At 45.5% G+C, this 15,412-nt stretch overlaps 4 protein-coding genes across 4 annotated transcripts; all 4 read left to right on the top strand.

The window, feature by feature from the left end:
- The first annotated feature begins 1,082 nt into the window (after nucleotides 1-1,082).
- cldn10b (claudin 10b) lies at nucleotides 1,083-2,617 on the top strand. Its single transcript, XM_068746656.1, has 5 exons — nucleotides 1,083-1,296; nucleotides 1,900-2,061; nucleotides 2,138-2,219; nucleotides 2,307-2,411; nucleotides 2,494-2,617. Exons 1-5 carry the CDS (start codon nucleotides 1,086-1,088, stop codon nucleotides 2,615-2,617), a joined length of 684 nt encoding a protein of 227 aa, XP_068602757.1. The 5' UTR covers nucleotides 1,083-1,085.
- Nucleotides 2,618-3,489: 872 nt separating this feature from the next.
- On the top strand, nucleotides 3,490-4,653 carry cldn10l2 (claudin 10-like 2). The gene is made up of 5 exons (XM_068746655.1): nucleotides 3,490-3,730; nucleotides 3,819-3,980; nucleotides 4,069-4,156; nucleotides 4,267-4,374; nucleotides 4,458-4,653. The coding sequence occupies exons 1-5, from the start codon at nucleotides 3,499-3,501 to the stop codon at nucleotides 4,651-4,653; spliced, it is 786 nt and encodes a 261-aa protein (XP_068602756.1). The 5' UTR covers nucleotides 3,490-3,498.
- A 1,715-nt stretch (nucleotides 4,654-6,368) lies between these two features.
- Nucleotides 6,369-7,681, top strand: cldn10c (claudin 10c). Its single transcript, XM_068746654.1, has 5 exons — nucleotides 6,369-6,662; nucleotides 6,752-6,913; nucleotides 6,990-7,071; nucleotides 7,218-7,325; nucleotides 7,435-7,681. The coding sequence occupies exons 1-5, from the start codon at nucleotides 6,431-6,433 to the stop codon at nucleotides 7,610-7,612; spliced, it is 762 nt and encodes a 253-aa protein (XP_068602755.1). The 5' UTR covers nucleotides 6,369-6,430; the 3' UTR covers nucleotides 7,613-7,681.
- Nucleotides 7,682-8,446: 765 nt separating this feature from the next.
- On the top strand, nucleotides 8,447-14,359 carry dnajc3a (DnaJ (Hsp40) homolog, subfamily C, member 3a). The gene is made up of 12 exons (XM_068746245.1): nucleotides 8,447-8,569; nucleotides 8,993-9,100; nucleotides 9,272-9,396; nucleotides 9,745-9,819; nucleotides 10,664-10,816; nucleotides 10,912-11,093; nucleotides 11,567-11,686; nucleotides 11,907-12,012; nucleotides 12,094-12,214; nucleotides 13,133-13,265; nucleotides 13,520-13,668; nucleotides 13,846-14,359. The coding sequence occupies exons 1-12, from the start codon at nucleotides 8,488-8,490 to the stop codon at nucleotides 13,989-13,991; spliced, it is 1,500 nt and encodes a 499-aa protein (XP_068602346.1). The 5' UTR covers nucleotides 8,447-8,487; the 3' UTR covers nucleotides 13,992-14,359.
- Nucleotides 14,360-15,412: the final 1,053 nt, after the last annotated feature.

Raw genomic sequence — 15,412 nt, 5'->3', positions numbered from 1 at the left:
CTCCTCCAGGTGAGTGATAGAGTAAATAGAGCTCCTCCAGGTGAGTGATAGAGTAAATAGAGCTCCTCCAGGTGAGTGATAGAGTAAATAGAGCTCCTCCAGGTGAGTGATAGAGTAAATAGAGCTCCTCCAGGTGAGTGATGGAGTAAATAGAGCTCCTCCAGGTGAGTGATAGAGTAAATAGAGCTCCTCCAGGTGAGTGATAGAGTAAATAGAGCTCCTTCAGGTGAGTGATAGAGTAAATAGAGCTCCTCCAGGTGAGTGATAGAGTAAATAGAGCTCCTTCAGGTGAGTGATAGAGTAAATAGAGCTCCTCCAGGTGAGTGATAGAGTAAATAGAGCTCCTCCAGGTGAGTGATGGAGTAAATAGAGCTCCTCCAGGTGAGTGATAGAGTAAATAGAGCTCCTCCAGGTGAATGATAGAGTAAATAGAGCTCCTCCGGGTGAGTGATAGAGTAAATAGAGCTCCTCCAGGTGAGTGATGGAGTAAATAGAGCTCCTTCAGGTGAGTGATAGAGTAAATAGAGCTCCTCCAGGTGAGTGATGGAGTAAATAGAGCTCCTTCAGGTGAGTGATGGAGTAAATAGAGCTCCTTCAGGTGAGTGATAGAGTAAATAGAGCTCCTTCAGGTGAGTGATAGAGTAAATAGAGCTCCTCCAGGTGAGTGATGGAGTAAATAGAGCTCCTCCAGGTGAGTGATAGAGTAAACAAGGTGAAGGAGACAGATTCCTTAGATCATGTCTCTGCTCTGTGTCAGCAGATTAATATATAAATAAATCCAAAGTGATTTATTTATTCACTGAAATGAATGAAACGAAACGTTTGACCTCATCGTGGCTGATTGAGGAGTTTCAGTCCCCGTTTTCTGTGATTTGAGCCGCAGGGCCGTCTCCAGTTTGAGAGGGTGGCCACCTTTCGTAAGAGGCAACTTGTTGACGTTTAAAACCCCTCCCTACGGAATATAACAGTTAACACATTAACCATCAATCACAGCCAACGGCGAGGCGCGGAGCCGGGCCACAGCCTCCACCAGCGTTCCGCTTTAGCTCATTTCTCCGGCGGCGTGGCGGAGTCCTCTCTGCAGCATGTTGCAGGAGATCGTGGGCTTTGTTCTTGCCACCTCTGGGTGGGTGCTGGTGTGCTCCACCGTACCGACGGAATACTGGAAGGTGTCTACGCTTGACGGAACGGTCATCACCACGGCAACCTACTGGTCCAATCTGTGGAAGGCCTGCGTCACCGATTCAACTGGGGTCACCAACTGCAAAGACTTCCCCTCAATGCTGGCGCTGAGCGGTCTGCCCCGTTTACGTCTCCTATCGTTGGGCGGTTTCGTGCGTCTGGGAGTCTCGTGGTTCTCCATCGGTTTCGGTCGATCATTGTTGAATGTATTTGTCTCAGAGTGAAGAGTGCGTGCTAATGCTGTGTGGAGATAATATAGTTCACATTCAGTTTCCGAGCATCTTATGCTTAATGTGTTAAAAAAAACTAAGAGGAATTCAAGCAGGATATCTTTTCTTCAGCAAACAGCTGACTTCACTCGGACTGTGTCAATGTTTAGCGCCGTTATCCCAGCCCGGCTGCTTTACTGGCACCTTCAGGCACCTTCAGGCACCGTTTCCCCCGGTTGACCAGTTTCAGGCGTTACATTCCGAGCTAATATTTGTCTCAAAACGGCAACTCAATGGGAAGTTTCACGCCGAGAGAGAGTCGCCACACTCCAGCTGAGTGCCTCCGGACAAACAAGGAGTCTCGCTCATGACAAATTGTGCATCTCGCTTTCTGTGTAAAGTAGTCCGCAAGGCCAATAACTCATTGACGTTATGATAACACAATGCGGAACCACAGAGCAGCGTGCCATTTTGACGCTTTCATTGTTTGTACATTGACCTCATGCAGGCTACATCCAGGCATGCAGGGGGCTGATGATCGCCGCCGTCTGTCTGGGCTTTTTCGGTTCCATATTCGCTCTCATTGGGATGAAATGCACCAAAATTGGAGGAACCGACAAAAATAAAGCAAAGGTTGCCTGCTTTGCTGGTGTGAACTTTATCCTCAGTGGTAAGTACAGCGGAGTCTGTGCCATGTCCGTAAACCTGCGAGTCTAATTAGATTCCTCTTCGCTTGTTCTTCTCAGGCCTCTGCTCGCTCTCGGCCTGCTCCCTCTACGCCCACCAGATAACATCAGAGTTTTTCGACCCAATGTACATCGCACAGAAGTGAGCGCTGTGACCACAGAGAGGTTTAATGCAGCTCAAGCAAGTAAGAAAATATGATCATAATAAAGTGCTGGTGTTTGCCTCTAGGTACGAACTGGGAGCCGCGCTCTTTATAGGCTGGGGGGGCTCCATCCTCTGCATCCTCGGAGGCGGCATCCTCTGCTTCTCCATTGCAGGTTCTTTCACCAAAAGGTGTGCAATGGGTAAAACGTGTCATTTAGATACTATACAAAGTGTGCGTGTTGTAAATGACCTGCTGTGTGTGTCTTTAAAGCCACAGTCAGCGACACTACATCTATAAAGGCGCTGCCTCTCACTCTCGCGTCTCCTCCCAGAGGCCTCCGGACTACAGCAACTCCTCCAGGGTGCAGCACTTTGATAAGAATGCGTATGTGTGAAGCGTTAGAGTGCAAAATACTTTCAGTCAAAGCAGATCTCGGGCTACAGTAAGATGCTGCATGCAGGGCTTCAAAGATTGGTTGTTTGATATTGATCTGTGGCTCATGAGGAATTATGTTCAAACTATTTGCATATTTGTTTTACAGGTAGAAATGTAAAAGTGTAATGATGCAGTTTACTCTATCATCTTTGGGAATTTATAATTTCTATATTTGATAGTTGTTTATTGAACGTTATTGTTTCGTGTTTAATGTAGTTCAGCAGCCAGATCAGGAGCGTTTGGTGCAAATGCTTGGGTTCTGATTTTATTTATGTCCTTTTGAAAGGTTTTGGAAGACATCTCCACTTTGTGTCTTTAACAGTATACTTTAACAATATTTAAAATAGCGTCAGACACGGATTCTCTCGTTTTCCATTAGCACAGCCAACAAATGTGATTTTTATGTCGTGGAATGTTTGGCTGATTATGAACAGAAATAAAATTGTTACAAATAAATAAATGTGTGTGATTTCCTGTTTCGTCATCAGATTACATCATTCCAGCTCCTGCTTTTGCAGCAGGCCTGAAAATGGCCTCAGTTTTTCTTTAAGATCACAGAGAGTCGCGTTTTACTTGATGCAGTTTAACGTATTGGGTAAAAAGAGACGCTTAAAATTAATAATAATGTGAACATATCAGAGCTATTGTTGCCACAAACAGTTAAAACCCTGATGATGCAGCTGGAGGTGCTGGAAATGATCTCAAAGGGGAGGCACACTCCAGAACCGTTTACAGTAAACACTCCACACAAACACTAGTGACACGATGATGACGAGACGCTTGGTGCCATCTTCCTCCACCTGAGTGGAAGCTCACCGGTTTAGCTCAGCAGCCTCCACCATGAGGAAACGTCTCGTCCAGATATGTGGCTTCTTGCTGACATCGCTGGGATGGCTGTTTGTGCTGTGCAGCATCGCCATGGACTTCTGGAGGATCAGCCAAATAGGAGGACAGGGAGGTTCCTTCATCATCCGAGTGGCCTGGTACTGGTCCAACCTGTGGAAGGACTGTTTCACCGACTCCACGGCTGTGACCAACTGTAGAGACTTCCCTGTGCTCTGGTCCGTCACCCGTAAGTGTTCCACCCTCCGTTCCAGACCTGTCCTAAGGAGCTTTATGATTATTTAACCCTTCGTGTTTCTCTCTCCTGAACCTTCCAGCTTATGTCCAGGCAGTGCGAGGGCTGCTAATGTGCGGGCTAACGCTGGGATTCTTTGGCGTCGTGCTTTGCTTCCTCGGGATGGAGTGCACGTACATAGGAGGAGCCGATAAACCCAAGGACAAAATGCTTTTTGCTGGAGCAGTCTTTCATTTCGCTGCAGGTGATCGCACACGCGCGTTAGCCCCTGTAAATGGCACAAATGTTTTGCCCTCATTATTTCTCGGTTTCAACGATCCCTCTGAACGCAGGTGTGTCCGATCTGGCCGCCTACTGCTTATACATCAACAGGGTTGCCAGGAGAACGTTTGCTGCAATCCTCCCCCCAGGAGAGTTACGGTACATTTCCTAACACCAATTTATATTCCAGTTTATCTTGGAAAGATATTCTCCTATAGTGAGGATGTGTTTCCAGTGCATCACAAGTTCCTCTGTTTGCTCAATTCCAGGTATGACCTCGGACCCCCCATATTTCTAGGACTGGTGGGATGTTTTTTCATCTTTTTAGGGGCTGTATTTTACGCTGTGACGGTCTACAGAGCAATCTTACCTGAGAGGTAATCCAATCCATCCATCTATGCCATGTTATCAGTGGCTGCTGACATCACACCACGTCACTAACAGAGTTCTGCTATTGCAGTACCGTGGTATATGCCTACGGAGGAAACACGTACGCTGTTCCTCGCTCCAGAGGTAGAACCCTGTACACCGGATACTACGACACTTCCAGGCTGTACGGATCGTATCCCGGCTCAGGACGGTCCAGCAGTTCCAAGATCTCAAAGATTTCCCAAACAACACCGACAAAAAACTCAGAAAGAGATGCATTTGTGTAGTTTAGGTGGAGTTTGAGCAATAATTCATTCCAGCTTTCTGACACACAGACATTCTCCTTTCAGAAATCATTAATATGCAGACAGCTGCTTGTTGTTCTTATATAAATGCATTCATTCTTTACCTTCTGTTAAATACATATATTTTATTCAGACATGCAGCTCCTTTCTAGACATTTTGATTTCAGTGATAATTAAAAAACGTGTCAATGAAATGCAACAATGTGTTACTTACATTTTATGAAGATGTATAAAAGGCTGACATTTTAAATACCCCTCAAAACAAAAACCATGAACTGATCATCAGCATTGATTTCATCTTCATCTTCCTCCTCCAAGCATTATAGGAACAATTGTAAGTTTCGTTGTCATACAGAATACGTTGTCTTTTGTTTACTCATCAGTCACTATCTACAGTATGTTGTGATTTAGGAAATGTATATTAATGTGTAAGTAAAAAAAAGTGTTGATATGAGAATGGTGTCCCTCAGATTATTGTCTATGATGATTATTTTACTCGTGATTGTCTTTAGCACTTTGCAGCCTATAAACAGGACTTAGCTTCATGAGCCAACATCACCCATATTAACTGACCTATATACTGTCAGTCGGGTTTTAGTGGGTTGGACAAAAATAACGAGACATTTCAGGTAGCTACAACTTGTTTGTGTTTGTTTGTCTCTATATTAAATACACAACAGAAGTGATTTCACTGTGTACGCATGAGGGGATGAAACCTGAAGCAGCTGCGTCCCGAAGGTTTACGGTAAACACGCGTCCAACACACTCACGGTCCTCGTCAACACAAAGGGCCCTTCTATTCCACTGATGCTTGAAAGATTTGCTATTGTTCTTTTCATCTTTTCTATCTTCCTAGACGCATTCATCCTTGGATTCCAAGCGATTTATATGAGTTTTACAAAAATGATGGATTTACCTGCAAATGTGTCAATGTTTAGTCTTAATTCTCCCGGATAAAGCTTGCCAAGAGATTTGCAGTGACCTCCGGCACCCTCTGTCATGGCTGACTAGTTTCATGACTTAATTTCCAGGGTAATATTTAAGGCAAGACATTTCATACAGAACAGTCGTAGCACTTCAGCTTTTGACAAACGGTTTAACTTGCTTTGTGTGTGAAATTAAATGGGAAAATCCAGATTTATTTTGTATTCGGATTGCTCTCAGAATTTGATGGGATCTAAGTTAAACCAAGAAACATTTTACTTTTTAGTGATTTTGTAGCTTCACATCGTACGCGGCTGCGTTTCAGTTGGAAACCAGCTTCCTCTACCTCTGAACATAAACTCCACGCCGCAGGGCAAAGGTCCTGCATGTGACCCACTCACCTACAGCAACCTGCTTGCCTTGTAGACTGCGTCACCTGTTGTATGACGTGACCTGCCTTTGTAAAGGTCAAGAACGACTTATGGGCTGTCTCACAGCCAGTACTTTTTAGTACTTTTACCATTCAAAAAGAAGAATAAACTTTCTCCGTGTTTTATGTGTGTGTAATTTCCTTGTTCTCCGCTTTAGACTTGAGAGTCTAATGGTGCGAACCCATGCTGGTGTCACACCAACAACAAACACGCACCAAAGTGACCTTTTCAAACCACATTTCAAGGCAAAACATGTGATTATATACACAAACCACTTTTGCCTTTTGTGTATTTGTGTTCGGGTGTGCGTTTCCATCTGCTTGCAGTACCTCAGGAGGAACTTTGAGGAGGACAGCACTGGACACTCGCCTTTTCTCTGTCCGGGGCTCCACTGTGAGGCGAGCATGAGCTACAGGACGGTGGTGATGTACATGGAGATCGGCTGCTTCGTGGTCTGCGTGTGCGGATGGATCCTGGTCTGTTCCACCATGCCCACAGAGATCTGGACCTGGTCTGAAGTGGACAGCATAGTCCTGACCACCTCAAACTACTTCTCCAACCTGTGGAAGGATTGCATATCTGATTCAACTGGAGTTTCTGACTGCAAGGGAATTCCATCCATGCTCGCGCTGAACTGTAAGTAACATCTGGTTCAGCACAAGAAAAACTATTTTCAGTCATGTCTGAAGACGCGCGCTAAACACTGTTGTGTTGTTCCTGGACAGGGGACATCCACATGTGCCGCGCTCTCATCATCATCTCCATAATCCTGGCTTTCTTCGGGTCTATTCTGGTCTTAGTGGGAATGAAGTGTACGAAGATTGGGGGGTCAGAAATTGCTAATGCAAGAGTAACCTTTGCCGGCGGGATGAACTACCTCATCGGAGGTAACGAATTATAGTCCCGTTTCAATATACAGTACTACATAATTAACCTTAAAATCACCATGTGCCTGTTTTTCAGGGATGTCAGCCATGGTCGCCTTCTCCTATTATGGAAACAAAATTAGAGCAGAATTCCAAGACCCTAACTTCAAACCCCAGAGGTACAGGCAATTAAGTGACATAATAATAATACTAATCATCATCATCATCATCATCAACAGGCTCACTTTTACTGGCGTATCAGCATTTATTGATTGATTTCAGAAAGAAAAACTGCATATTAAATGTTCCATTTCTTTACTGCCAGGTTTGAAATAGGCGTTGGCGTCTTCATTGGCTGGGGAGGCTCAACCTTACTTGTTGTTGGGGGTCTCATTTTAAGTATCTTTGCAGGGAATGAAGGTTGCCACTCAAGGTAAAAATGCTACAGCTTTAGTATTGATTGTGCCAAAAATTTATTTTTAGCTCTCATTCACTGCCAAAATAAAAAAGTGTTTTATTTTTCACGTGTTTAATCCTTTCAGCCCCAAAAGATTTCCTGAATACCAGTATCGCGACCCGTACACAATTGTTCCCACAAAAAAGAGCATCGCTTCCTCGGCTCGCACAGGAAGCAGCGGTAGCCAGAAGTCAAGGAGCAGCCGAGTCAGCAGCGTCTCGAGGGACGCCGGCTCCACAGAGACGACAGGGAGCTACATATGAAGAAGAAGTTCTGTCCTTCACAAAAGATACCATGTTGTGGTATGTGACATAATAACATCACTCATTCAGATCACCTATAAGAATATAAAGTGTGTGTGTATATGCAGTATCAACGTGTTTCTCATTCTGGGTTGGATTTTTAACCGCACCTCAAAACATAACTCAAAATGATTTAGAATTCAGAAAGAAGTATTTGAAGGCATCTTGAAAGGAAAATATATTGTGCATCCATTCAGGGATCAGAGATATGTCTCATGTTTTGTCAACTGTATCAATACTTTGTCTCAGTTCAGATTACGAGCCCAAGAGTTTGGCTGATTCACTTTATCTTGTGTGCAGGCCTGCGCATGCAAGACTAACATTAAACTGAGTGTTAAATAACGGTAAACAACTAAAGAGCAGCCAGATATGACCCATGAACAGTGAACACCGAGGAGGTGTCATATATTATTATACATTTATATCCAAACATGCTTTTGTACTTTATCTGCTCACACTGTAGTTAATAAATAAAGAGTTATTTGTCTTTTGTTTTTGCTGATAACACATTGATTTGGCAGTAACTGCTACGTTCTCGGTTTGAGGGCAGGACATTTAAATTCTAACAGAAAGTAACACGCACGTACCCGCGCACGGACCGTTTAGTGCTGCCGTGGCTCCCGTGTGTTGAGCCAACGAGGGGTGGGCGGGGCTTCGAGGACATTTCAGCCAATCACAGGCACCCACGACCGGCGGGGCGTGGCCGCTGCCCTGCTGGGACCAGGAAGTGGGAGCAGCGATGCTGGGCAGAAGTCAACACATGGTGGGACAGCTGGGAGTCGAGTCGAAGAGAGAGTCCACAGTCCGCGGGGATCGAACCGGGCGAGAGTCGAGCCATGGTCGCCACCGATCAGGTCGCTCGGACGATACTGACGTACATCCCGTATATTCTGGTTTTGATTGATCTGAGATATGAAGGTAAGGAACTCACCCGAGACGCTTTGCTCTGCCACCTAGTGACGTCATCACGTTAACTTTAACTAAACTCGGCCGATTCTCGCAGCTTGATTTCAACCACGCTAATGTTAGTGGTAATGTAATCCAGGGTTGAGCTAACTTAGCTATAGCTAAGCAGGCAGCCTGGTTTAGATGTATATATTATAGGTTAACGGTTGTAATGTACAACTGACATATGTTAGTATGTTAGCATAACAGCCTCTCTGGTGTCAATAGTCAGCCCTTAAAGGCTAAATGTCAAAGTCTAACTAAACTTCCTACGTTTTAATGGCACGATGCCGGCTGTCGTTGTTCAGTGAGTAAATAGAGCAGTCAGTACTGCGCTCTAGTAGTACTGCGCTCCAGTAGTATTTGGTCGTCACACAGTCATGCATCTGTTTCCAGGAGTGAAATGTGACGGGGGGAGTCTGGACAATCACATGGAGATGGGGAAGAAGCTGCTCGCCGCCGGCCAGCTCGCCGATGCCTTGTCTCATTTCCATGCTGCTGTGGGTAAGTGGCAGGAACATGTAAAGTCTGCCCTGTCATAATAAAACAGCCCCCCCCCCCCCCCCCATAATAAAGAATCACAAGGCAGATCGTCTGTCTCACCATCGCATGCCTTCATGCTCTGGTGATGTTTGTGCAGCCTTCTTGTTTAGTTAAGCCTCCTTTCTTTTTGAGATGGCGATCCCAAGAACTACGCGGCGTACTACAGGAGAGCCACCGTGTTTCTCGCCATGGGGAGGTCGAAGGCTGCGCTGCCCGATCTGAGCAAAGTCATCGAGCTCAAACCGGACTTCACATCCGTGAGTCTCCCCGGTCGCCTGGATCGGAGCAGGGCTGAACAGTCTGTCCAAATGTTAACCCAAAGGAGCAGAACGCTGTTTGTTTGTGTCGGAGCGGACCAAGCGCCGCAAAGAGGAAACTCTTCGCACTCCATGCTTGTTTGTTTTAGCCTCATCAAAAAAACAAGGGAACATATGCTGAAGCTGTCATTTCAACCAGCACTTTGTTTTTTCAACTTCAGTGTTTGTGAAAGCTCGACTAATAAAGAAATCGTGCCAACACAAAAGGAATAAAGAAGAGCCGGTTCTGTCTGCTGTGATAATCCTCTATTTGCAGCCTGACGCCGAACACTTTCCGTCTCCCAACAGGCTCGGCTTCAGAGGGGGAACCTCCTGCTGAAGCATGGGAGGCTGGATGAAGCGGAGAGCGACTTTAAGAAGGTGGTGAGTACGTGAATATCCAGCTGCAGCTCTGCAGCGACAGAAGGAGGACACCGTTTCCTTGGACCGGTCGGGTTCACCAGATGTCAGTGTTGATCTGCAACCTGGATACGAATTGAAAGCCGATTCTAACATTTTCATCTTTTAAAGTTAGAGACTGTGTCTTAACAAATGAACTCAATTGTATTGACGGATACCGTATTGATGTTTTCTCGACTACGTGATTGATTAAATTAGGTTTGTTGGTGAAATTAACAGGTGCAACAAATTCAAATAAATTGTAGACACACATTTAATTCAGTTCCTCGTGAGCAGCGTGATCCGTAGGTCGGCCTGCGCTGCTGTGAAACTATTTTTGATAAGCTGGTGTTGGCGTGTTCGGGCAACAGGACGTTTTGTCATTTCAATCACGTGTGACGCGTCTTCCTTTGAGAGGGAGACGAGGGTTTTGCTTCTTCTTTTATGTGAGGTACTTTGTTTTAATGGAAACGTGTTTCAAAGGGTGCTAAATAAATAAAGTTTTCCTTACTTTGCTGGTATCTTGTGTCGTATAAACTGGGACCAGGTTCTGTATGTCCATCTCTCCATTTGTAAAGTCTATACTATTCCCTGTAAGTGTTATAATCCTCATTCTAGGGATATAATGAGGCAGATTTATAATGTCATGGACCTGCAGAATAAAAAAAGGCTGCAATTCCTGTGATGGGCGACGCTTTAAGAGAGAAATACAAGACGTATAATATCGAATACTCCGCTGAAGGACGTTTGAGTTTTCAGATCTCTGGCTTACAATGCTCGCTTCATTTTCTAACTGCTATTTTAATTATCTTGCCTTTTGATCTCTCAGCTCAAGTCCAACCCCAATGACAAGGAGGAGAAGGAGGCTCACTGTCAGCTCACAAAGTCGGACGAGCTTCAGCGACTGGTGGCTCAGGCTCGCAGCAGCTTCATCAGGCAGGAGTATTCAGCGGCTGCCAGCCTGCTCGACGGCATCGTTGAGGCAAGACGCCAGCGCTGACTGATTTACGTGCACGCACGACATTGTCTCTGTTCCCGGTAAAGCAGAGTTTATGAGTTCCTGTCCACCGTTTACAGACTTGCGTTTGGGATGTGACCTCACGTGAGATGCGAGCAGAGTGTTCCATTCAGATGGGAGAGATGGGGAAGGCCATCGGGGACCTTAAAGCTGCATCCAAGATGAAGAACGACAATACCCAGGCGTTCTACAAACTCAGCACCATCTACTACAACCTTGGCGACCACGAGATGTCGCTCACGTAAGAGCGGCTTCCAGACGGTTGGCGCCGTGCGGCGGGCGTTACAGGACTCGGGGTCGGTTTCTGGTTGTCAAGTGTCGTAGATTTGAGGCCTTGCTTATCGCGTCTGTCTTTACGCGCTATGAAAGAACATCCGTTACGAAGCAGCAAACGTCTCACGGATGCAGCTGCTCTGAAGCTGCTGTTGTAGTGAGGTGAGATCAAACTATCCTCCTTTAGCTTTAGCTGAATCTTCCCCACCGATCTAGCTTACAGAATCATCGTGAACCGTTTAAGTGCCGCCTGTCTGTGGATGCTACACTTAAAAAAAAAAAAACAAGTGTGATCTATTTCGGATATCTGACAGCTGGAATGCTGCCCATCACTTTTCCTGTAACGCTGGTCCGCTATTTGTAACCTAGCAACAGAGCTCACCGGTTAAAAAGGCACCGAACCCCAGAGTGACTCTTCTTCCCCTCGACCCTGATTTGCAGCGAGGTCCGCGAGTGCCTGAAGCTCGATCCTGATCACAAGCAGTGCTTCAGCCATTACAAGCAGGTGAAGAAGCTCAACAAGCAGATCCGGTCTGCAGAGGAGCTCATCCGAGAGCAGAGGTGAGCGTGTGTTCGTGTAGCCCTGTTAAAGGGTCATCCCTCTGTGCACCCAGGATCTCCCCGTCTGGGTTTACAGGCAGGCGTTCTTATCCTGATATCAAATCTGACACTGAGCGGCGTGATGGAAGTGGGGGGGGGGGGGGGCAGTGATTCTGCTACGCTGACAGAGACGCTGCTTTTCAAACCTGCCTCCTGGTTTGTGTGTGTTTTATTTTTTTAGTTATGAAGAAGCAGTGAGCAAATACGAGGCGGTTATGAAGACTGAGCCCAACGTGCAGCTGTTCTCTTCCCTTGCCAAGGAGCGAATCTGCCACGCGCTAGCTCGGGTAAGATCCCAGCGGGTCGGCCCACTCTTTGCCGTCGCTGAGCAGCAGCTCTTACAGGGTGTTTTCTGCGTGGTGCAGCAGGGTCAGCAGGCCAGCAGAGCGATCTCCGTGTGCGCTGAAGTCCTCCAGGCGGACCCAGAGAATGTTAACGTGCTGAAGGACCGAGCCGAGGCCTACGTCCAGGACGAGCAGTACGAGGAAGGTGAGGAGGCGCGTGTGGCAGTCTTTGTTTTTTAATGATGTAGTCCTTTGTTCATCATTTCATTGTAATTTAAAATAGCTACAGTACTTGGTATCATGTATCTAATTATATATATATATATATAAAATTAAAATACTGAGGAAATACTAGTACAGCAGTACTTTTGAGAACCATCTGCTGATGAAAACAATTTAAATGAAATTACTCCCATAAATCTTCTGGAGTTCAAGCCGAGATTTGAGTTGAAACTCCATTATTTGTGTTGAACTGCAATTATCCAGCCGTTTCTGCGGTTCAGCCTTGATTGGGCGTAGAGTCAGAGGAGGACGCTCGCCTCCAGTAAATGTCTCTTCTGTTTGAATCTGAGAATGAAATGTAGATTCAATTCAACAAGGATGCCCATCGGTGATTTGCAGAAAGCGTATAAACCTCTACAAACATCACCTGTTATTGCTTATTGCATACAAATTAAAATGAGGTGTAGAGCACAGTGCAGGATGCAGAGCTGCCCCACACTGCTGGCCAGAATTATGCACTCCTTGGCTGGCTGTGGAGATTAGGTTGAAACAATGGCCTCTGATCTATTGTTAAATCATAGCGTGTCGAAATCCTCAGAATAATCTGTCCAGTCATCCTTTTACCTGAAAGATGGATACTGGATATCACAGATGTGTTGTCACTATCTGCCTGTATTTTATGTCCAGATGTGATGTTTGAAGTATTGGGGTTGAACATCAAATACTGGTGGTGCAACATGTGGTTGAGTGTAGCTTTAAAGGGGCAATGAAGGTGGTGAGATGGATGGATAATAATACTCAGAATCCATATTTGGAGGTTACCCGTCTCTCTATTCATACATGCATGGCCTCGGTCTCTGTTCATCCTGTAAATGCTTCATCTCTCAGTTTTATTTTTCAGCTATTAAGGACTATGAGACGGCAGCGAAACACAGCCAGAATGACCGTCAGCTTAAAGAAGGCCTGGAGAGAGCTCAGCGACTCCTCAAGCAGTCCCAAAAGAAGGACTATTATAAGATCCTTGGAGTGAAGAGGTGGGAACGACACGGGGGGTTCTGGGTGTATCCAACTAGTGGTAGCAACATGGAATTTAAGATCCTTGGGGGGGGGGGCGTTAGGGTTAGCCCTCCCACACTAGAAACCATACATCACAATTATCACGCACTACTGAGACCCCCAGACACCATTTAAGGTAGCCGAAATCAAGACTAAACGGCATTTATTTTTACACTTGAGGCTGATTCTGTCTTTACTAAATGTGCTACTTCTACTTTCGCCATTCTCGCAGAACTGCCAATAAAAAGGAGATTCTGAAAGCCTACAGGAAGCTGGCTCAGCAGTGGCATCCAGACAACTTCCAAGATCCAGAAGAAAAGAAGGCGGCCGAGAACAAGTTCATAGATATTGCTCGGGCTAAAGAGGTTCTCACAGACCCAGGTAGGAAGTGTGGGTTCTGCAGCCTGATCGGCCGTCATGTAGGGCACTTTGTAGACGCCCTGCCCTACTTGTGTTGGTTAGGGAAGCCTACGTGACTGCAGCCCGTCCAAACGTTAATATTAGGCTGCGAATGTCATGACAATTGTATATTAAGTTGCTCTGTTGCCGTTTTTCTAGAAATGAGAACCAAGTTTGACCACGGCGAGGACCCCATGGATCCGGAGAGTCAGCAACATCACGGCTTCCACAGAGGCTTCCACGGATTCCAGGGTTTCAATCCGTTCGGCTCCGGCCCCTTCAACTTTAAGTTCAACTTTAACTAAGGACGCTCACATCCCTCGCAGCTGCAGCTGCGGAGATTCCAGGTTCAAGGAATGTTTGAGCACGCAGAGAGAAAAAGGTGGAGACAGAAGTTCACTGGCCTTCAGGATGCATCTCTGATGTTGAGTAAAACAAATTTGAGTTCTGTTTGAGGAAGGTCTGTTGCTATGCCAACACATGTTGAAGCCGCTTTTATCTGAAGTGCAAGTACAGTAAATAATCTGGACGCTTGCATCCTGTCCATTTATTGTACACTTTATAGCTCACACCCTTTAGTACGATTCGATTTGTACATAGGTACAGTACTATTTTTATATGAATGGCATTTTTCTGAACTGTAAATAAATATATTTATATACGATAACTTGAACTGAAGGGCCTGAGTGTTGCTGTATGAGGGCTTGGCTTGCTTTTTTATTTAACTGAGAATGAAATTACAGCGTGTGGTCCCTTCAGCGGAGGCCTTTCAGCCAATCACATCCACTGATCATAATAGGGGATTGATGATGGTTTGTAGCTACCCCCCCCAAACAGTGAACGCTGGGCACACAGAGAGCAGGCTTCCTGCACCCACTTCTACTGGCTTGTAAGACAGAAACATTTCACTCATGCAGCAACACCCATCCTACTTCTGAGAGAAAAATAACACTGGTCCACTGTGGCATTCATACATTAAGAAATCCCCCCCCCCCCCTTTGAGAATAGCACCGGGTTCGGGTTAACAACAAATGCAGAATAAGATTGGCGAGTCGAGAAACATTTAGTTTAAATCTGCTGCTTACACTTTTCACTTTGTAAAGGTAAAAATGAAAATCAGAACGTACCAAAATCCTGGCCTCATAAACCACGTAGATTAGATCTATTTCAGTGATGATTCCTGCCCTCATGTTCAAATAATCAACTCAGAAAACAACACGGGCAGCCTGATAGAATAAGAACAGTCAAACTCACACCAATACAGCGGGAGATTTGTGGGCTCAATGTTCATCCTTCTAAAAACTAACACTCAATACCTTTTGTGACGTCCAGGTCACCAGTCGCGATGCAGGCCGTGATTGATTAGCGATCTCCGACACCGATGTCTTGAATGCAGCATGAAAATGGACAGATCTACGGCACCTCCTCACGGTTTCCAACCCTGTCTGAGGCGTAATTAATTAATTTGTCTCGCTGAGCCAAACAAAGTTCTCAGCGTCGTGATTTCAGCTCGACCAGCTGTGAAAAACGAACGCATCAGTCGGAGGACTGACAGAAATGTGACTTCAGGATGAATCCTTTTAGAACAATCAAAATAAAAACACTTCATTTCACTGATCAAAGGAACAATTGGTCAAGCTTCATACTCTAAAGATCCCATCTAATTTCCACCCTGTTACGACTGTATAACTTTACAAGATACAAGACAGTGAAAAAAAAAACCTTC

Source organism: Brachionichthys hirsutus, chromosome 12 (assembly GCF_040956055.1).
Source record: "Brachionichthys hirsutus isolate HB-005 chromosome 12, CSIRO-AGI_Bhir_v1, whole genome shotgun sequence".
Taxonomy (NCBI): Eukaryota; Metazoa; Chordata; class Actinopteri; order Lophiiformes; family Brachionichthyidae; genus Brachionichthys; species Brachionichthys hirsutus.
This window is presented reverse-complemented; position numbering and strand designations above follow the sequence as displayed.

Bases quoted from the DNA above. Each gene is read 5' to 3' on its own strand.
- cldn10l2 (XM_068746655.1), top strand. From the start codon at position 3,499: ATGAGGAAACGTCTCGTCCAGATATGTGGCTTCTTGCTGACATCGCTG. The intron at 3,731-3,818 runs GTAAGTGTTCCA...TGAACCTTCCAG, and splicing joins TGTGCTCTGGTCCGTCACCC to CTTATGTCCAGGCAGTGCGA. The intron at 4,375-4,457 runs GTAATCCAATCC...CTGCTATTGCAG, and splicing joins AGAGCAATCTTACCTGAGAG to TACCGTGGTATATGCCTACG.
- dnajc3a (XM_068746245.1), top strand. From the start codon at position 8,488: ATGGTCGCCACCGATCAGGTCGCTCGGACGATACTGACGTACATCCCG. The intron at 9,820-10,663 runs GTGAGTACGTGA...TTGATCTCTCAG, and splicing joins AGAGCGACTTTAAGAAGGTG to CTCAAGTCCAACCCCAATGA. The intron at 11,094-11,566 runs GTAAGAGCGGCT...CCTGATTTGCAG, and splicing joins GACCACGAGATGTCGCTCAC to CGAGGTCCGCGAGTGCCTGA.
- cldn10b (XM_068746656.1), top strand. From the start codon at position 1,086: ATGTTGCAGGAGATCGTGGGCTTTGTTCTTGCCACCTCTGGGTGGGTG. The intron at 1,297-1,899 runs GTCTGCCCCGTT...GACCTCATGCAG, and splicing joins CTCAATGCTGGCGCTGAGCG to GCTACATCCAGGCATGCAGG. The intron at 2,220-2,306 runs GTGAGCGCTGTG...GTTTGCCTCTAG, and splicing joins CCAATGTACATCGCACAGAA to GTACGAACTGGGAGCCGCGC.
- cldn10c (XM_068746654.1), top strand. From the start codon at position 6,431: ATGAGCTACAGGACGGTGGTGATGTACATGGAGATCGGCTGCTTCGTG. The intron at 7,072-7,217 runs GTACAGGCAATT...CTTTACTGCCAG, and splicing joins CCTAACTTCAAACCCCAGAG to GTTTGAAATAGGCGTTGGCG. The intron at 7,326-7,434 runs GTAAAAATGCTA...TAATCCTTTCAG, and splicing joins AATGAAGGTTGCCACTCAAG to CCCCAAAAGATTTCCTGAAT.